This window comes from Myxocyprinus asiaticus, chromosome 41 (assembly GCF_019703515.2).
Source record: "Myxocyprinus asiaticus isolate MX2 ecotype Aquarium Trade chromosome 41, UBuf_Myxa_2, whole genome shotgun sequence".
In the NCBI taxonomy this organism is placed as follows: domain Eukaryota; kingdom Metazoa; phylum Chordata; class Actinopteri; order Cypriniformes; family Catostomidae; genus Myxocyprinus; species Myxocyprinus asiaticus.
In genome coordinates this window covers 3,518,898-3,524,897 of record NC_059384.1, presented here as the reverse complement: position 1 = coordinate 3,524,897, position 6,000 = coordinate 3,518,898, and the positions used below count along the sequence as shown (strand labels likewise).

General features: G+C 34.5%; 1 protein-coding gene across 3 annotated transcripts in view; it reads right to left on the bottom strand.

The window, feature by feature from the left end:
* Positions 1-854: 854 nt before the first annotated feature.
* Positions 855-6,000, bottom strand: part of LOC127432140 (uncharacterized) — a 94,370-nt gene continuing 89,224 nt past the window's right edge. For all 3 annotated transcript variants that reach the window (XM_051682978.1, XM_051682979.1, XM_051682980.1), the window contains one exon: positions 855-2,180. In XM_051682978.1, coding sequence (XP_051538938.1) covers positions 2,109-2,180 — 72 coding nt within the window. In that variant the 3' untranslated portion in view covers positions 855-2,108. The remainder of the gene's footprint in view (positions 2,181-6,000) is intronic.

Sequence of the window (6,000 nt, the reverse complement as noted above, 5' to 3'; positions counted from 1 at the left end):
AACAATGATTGACTGATGAGTTTCTAGAGAAAGCTGTTTCTTTTTTGCCATTTTTGACCTAATATTGACCTTAAGACATGCCAGTCTATTGCATACTGTGGCAACTCAAAAACAAACACAATGTTAAGCTTCATTTATGAACTAAATATCTTTCAACTGTGTTTGATATAATGGCAAGTGATTTTCTAGTACCAAATTAGCAATTTAGCATGATTACTCAAGGATAAGTTGAACTTTTGAGCAGATGTTAGAAGTGAATGCAATATAGGATGCTCCCTTGCTTCCTATTTAGTGAATGAACCTCCAGTGTGCTGTCTGTCTGCACTGGTCTCAGAACAGTTCCAAATGCACCTTAATTTCATCCTAACGCCATATAAAGCCTCTGAAAGTAACATTTTTCAGCTTCTGGGTGCACTGATTTTCAATGTAATAATGCAGAGAATATAGGATATTTTAAGGAAAATGAGCCTATAGTTCACATACGTGGTAATTGTGTTTAACAGCGTGCCGTTTCGCAATAAACCTATGAAATTAAAAAAATGGCATATCAGATGAAACTAGAGACTCTAATCTTTTGACTCAAAAAGGTTTTAATATAAAAGCTTAATGAGGTTTCTAACCAGATGTAGTTTTGTTGGCATTTCTCCCAAAGACAAACTCAGCTGAGATTGGCACCATGTTGTTTTGTCACATGACTGGCTGCATCCAAAGTTTAACCCTTTGCTGACAGCACAGAGTCTCCTGAACTGAGATCAGTTGGTTTAAATTAAATTAGGAATAGCCTATAGCGAAGCCAAAACATAATGTCCACGCATGTGGACACGGGGTCTCAGGAGGTTAAAGAGCAACTACCATTTATCAAGCAGAACAGATTACATTTTTTTTATTGCAGTTCACACACACACACACGCACACACACACATGCACACACACAAATAAAAATATTCATACAGATAGGTAATTTAGATTAGACATACTGTATATAGAAAGATATAAAGATTTTTTTCTCTATGTAGAATGAGAACAGGATAAAGAAATTTTCTCAAAAACCAAATATTTACAAAGCATGTATTGAATAATATACAGTGAGTTTTCTCTGTTGTGTGTTCAAAATGTTCTGAATTCTGGAACAGAAGGAATATGGAATCATGTTTCAAAATCAGAGCACAGAAATATACCATTGTGACTTGTCAAAGTGCTTCATATTCATGCAAAGGCCAGTATAAAAAAACACAAATGCTGGAATAACAAAACAATTCCACAGCTTAAAAATTCCTTTGTGTTCAAATCGAATTACAGGACAAAACTAAGCTCACTATCAGTAGCCAAACGTTTTATGCTGCAAGACTGACAGTAGACATCAAGATTGGTTGCTCTATATTTTGTACATGAAAGCAACACAAAAGCAATTAATACAGCAATTCGATTCCCCTCAAGTAAATGATTTCGGCACATTCGACAAACCACCCAAAAACATTTTGACAGTCAAATATACACTACAAAACACACACACAGTTTTCTCAAATTACCCAGCGTATATAAACCAAATCATTTCATCTTCATAAAGTTACAGTACTATAAAGTTTGAAAAAGCATCATCACTTGCACAAACACAACTTATATTTACAGTATCATTGGCAAAATAACATCACTCTTTTGACAATCATCTTTCAGAATAATCATACAAATGTCACCAAAAAAAAGAAATGTCATTTTAGAAGACTTTCCAAGAGAAATACACACACTTATAGCGTTCTTTATAAGCAGTGTTAAATACTGAGTTTAAGTGTCAATATATACTGGTGATGAAAGACATTAACTTGAGCACTTTTGCAATCGTATATGTTTATAGAGACCAAAAGAAATCATCACAATATGTGGTTCATTAGAGTTGAAGTTTGGAAAAAAGTGAAGGTCTCTGTAAATATCGAAACACTGTATTCATTTAATTCACACAAATCAACATTAAAACACAAAAAAGAAAAAAGAAAATCTTTACCCTGCTTTTATCTACCAAGCAAGAAGACCTTAATCAAGAAATTAAGAAATGTAAAATACAAATAGGAAAGAAAGAAAGAAAGAAAGAAAGAAAGGATGCATGAGAGACATTATGTCTTTCTGGAGCCTTTTGTTTCAAACAATTTCATCCGCTCCTGGACTGTCAATCCCTCTTTCAAACTCTGAAACAGAGACAGAAAGAGAGAGATAGAGAACAATGAAGAAAAAAACAAACAAACAGAAGAAATCATAAAATAAAGGTTCCAAAATGCAGTGATGCCATGAAAAAAAAAAGTGGTTCCCCAAAGAACCACTTTTTTTTTTTAAAAGAACCATTTTTGAAGATCCTTTACAATACACAGAACCATTTGTGCAATGGTAAGGTTCCTTGGATGTTAAAGGTTCTTCATGGAAACATACATGCAGATAAAGCATATTTTTATATTTAATCCTGAAATAAACATGTATAAACTACAGATTTAGGCTAGTAACAAGTTCACAGCACTAGAGCTTTTGTTCGATTAGATTCCGATTCACAAGCTCTTGATTCGATTCGGATTAATTTGGGCACATTTCAATTATAATGTCCATTTTGCTTACATATGAAAGCAATTTGATGATTTTCAATACCAATTTCGATACAACAACAACATAGTAACTTAAGTAGACACTGGGTGTTTCTCAATTCTAAGAACGCAAAGAACGGACTTGCGTTCTCGTAGAGACCGATCTTGCCAGGCTACCTTGAAAGAACGAACTCAGAAGGACAGGAGGACGCAGAATGCATCTTTGCGAGAATCGAGATGTCCTGCGATCTTCCTGTTGCGCAATTAACCATCACAACATATTTGATGCCAGTGAGAGAACTACTGGCATTATCACAACAGTCACAGCATTATTATCATCATCACACCAATGAGTTTTTGCAGGACTAATGACACATTAAAAGAATAAAGTTTGTTAACAATCCTTCAATCAATCCTTAAAATGATGCCCAACAAAACAAGCATTGACAGAGTATAATGACTCTCACGAGCCATCAGACTTTCGCAAGCTTACAGTGGGGAAACTCGTGAGGTAAAACACAACGATAAATGTCCTTCGTCTGCCATCGTAGTACTGGGTTCTTGCCCACGTCACCATCCAATGCATCCTCGACATTCGGACTGATCAAGAACACATCTGGGTAATTTTATGCATTCTCTGTACTTGCATTCTTGAGGATTGGAACTGAACTTTGGCAGTGGATGATGATGTCAAACGTGTCCACAAGAACATTCACTGTAAATACTAATAGTTATCTCAAATTGTAATTTTTTACACAACTTAAGCTTATTTATTTACTCTTCTTACTAGTTTTAATTAAGTTACCGTTACTGTCTAACCCCTAAAGTTGTCATTAATAAAAACATTTAAGTGGTTCTAATTAAACAGTACTTGAAATGTCCCACTTTGGAATCATAACTCAAATATATACGTATTTAATCTTTAAACTTCGAGGCTTCGAGTACTTCTAACTCAAAATGATCAAGTACAAATTTGCAGCTGTGTGGAATACCCAAAAGCCCTTGCGCTTGAATACATTTTGTATGTTTGGTCAAAACAAGGGAACTTATGTAGAAAAATAATAATTATTTATAGTTTTAATTCTTATGTCTACTGTTGTTGTTTTGTTGTAGCTGGTTGATAGTTGTGATTTGTGTGAAATCACCATGAGGGTGATTAGTGTTACCTCTGGTGAACTTGGAGCCTGTTAAATTTAAGTCACTCTTCTTTACTCAATTGTACTTTACAAAAGTGCAGATTTATGTGCACTAAAAAGTACTGAGGAGAATCCAATGTGTCTTATGTCTAACTGAGATTCCAGTCATAATTTCTTTTATACTGTATAAGACATGTTTTAACTCAATTGAAATAATTAAATAAAAACAATAGCCACACCTCCTCTTTCCAAAACACCGCACTTAATGTCAAATGAGCTTTATTGAGACAGATATCGAGCAGAAACAGTTGTTAAAAACAACAGCAGAAAAACAGCGCCCTCAACTGACAACTGTTATGAACAACACGGCATAAAAATGGCATTAAGCCACAATAATTTGCTGCAACTACAATACTATGAGAACGCGCAAAATCAACAGGCAGAAAGCGTCAGAGACCGTGGCCCGCGGACACATTTTTGTTTGCCGTTTACAGAGTCTAGATATGTCACAGAGACCGGTGAGATATCATGACACTTATTTCATTAATATCTTCCAGGGAGCAGGACATTTTTTGAATAATTTTCCATGAAAAAAAAAATAATCGCTTACAGCACCTTTAAGTTGTAACTAGTTAACGTTACTTAAAAAATAAAGTTGAGCTAAATAAGTATGTTTACTAAAAAAAAAAAAGAATGCAAACCGACTGCCTTAAAATCTAAGGTTAACTAATTCGATTTTACAGTGTAAGAACACAAAAGAACGCACATTGAGAAACACCCATTGTTTCAAGTTATCAAGTAATTATACAAGAGTAAACAGTCAGTAATAAACTAAGAACCAATAAATAAATGACCATCAATAGATAAAAATAAAAATAGAACAATGCTCTTAAGTTTTTAACAGCAGTATCAAGTAAACGTAAAAACATAATTAAATGCAACAAAACTACATAGATTACAGGTCTTAGGTTTATGATTATAATACCTACTACAGTTATCCGGACAAGAGCAGAGAGTGGTTCTCCTTATTGTTTGATTAATATTAACGACAAATTAGATAGCAACAGGTCTATTAGGCTGAAGTCCCTCAAGTACAATGTTTTGATACAAATATCTCCCGTTTTTAATCGTTACAGTGTAATTTAGCGATTTATAGAAAATTGCTTTGCAGTACCACACTTCATTCCAGCCCACAAAAGAATATACAATCAGTTTTGACCACACATTTGACTGAGAACTGCAAATATCCAATTAATTCCTATGTGAAGTTCTGTAAAGAGTGAACAACAGTGACTAAGGAGGTGGGGCTTAGTGAAGAGTCAAGTGTCATTTGCTTTGAACTTGACCCGATGACCTTCTTCAAAGGTCAGATCTGCACAGGATTACAATATTCCACTGTGAAAGCATGCACCTTGCTTAAAGGAATATTTGGGAATTTTACTCCAAAACCCTGTTTTTCTATATTCATTTGGCTTTCCACTAAATCTTTTGAATCCACATCAATATGTCTTTGTTTTCCATATGGCATTCACAGCCGTTTTACTGTGCAATGAACACTCTGTACTGAACTGAACACACACTGGTGTCTAATTTCTTTATTATGACACTATTAGATCAGTCCCATTGCCTTCAAGAAGTACACAGCACTTCAATGGGACACATGATTCTTTATTACCACATTTCACTAAATAATAATAATAATAAACATGTTTTTTAAATTCCGGGACAAATACCCAAATCAGCCAAATTGATTTGTACAGTTCACAGTTCAATTAATACTCAAGTTTTAACAGAAGAATTAATGTAAGTGCTTTTATAAAATGATAAGCTTCACATTTCTGCCTTTAAACCCTCCAAAAATTGGCCCCATTCACTTGCATTGTAAGCACCTCACTGTAACCTCTTTAAAGAAAATGAGGCACGAGTAAGAACTTTTTTGTGGTAATCAACATTATGCCACAATTGCTGTCGGTTGAGCCCGTAATATTCCTTTAAATATCCCTTTAAGTTCCATAACACACAGCAATCACACTTTAACTTACAAGATACATTAAAAGCAGCACACACAAAGTCCCATTCAGACAGTAATTGTTTTAAATGGGGACGTGAGGTAATTCCAGCATTTGCAGGTGCTATTCTGCATTTCCTTTATGTCGGTAGTGGAAATATCATGTATTTTTTTTCCTGAGTCGTGGCCTAAAAAGCATTTTGAACTACTGCTAAGACTTACTTTCTTCTGTGTAACACAATAGGAGACATTTCTTTTCTTTTTTTCACCCAATTTGGAATGCCCAATTCCC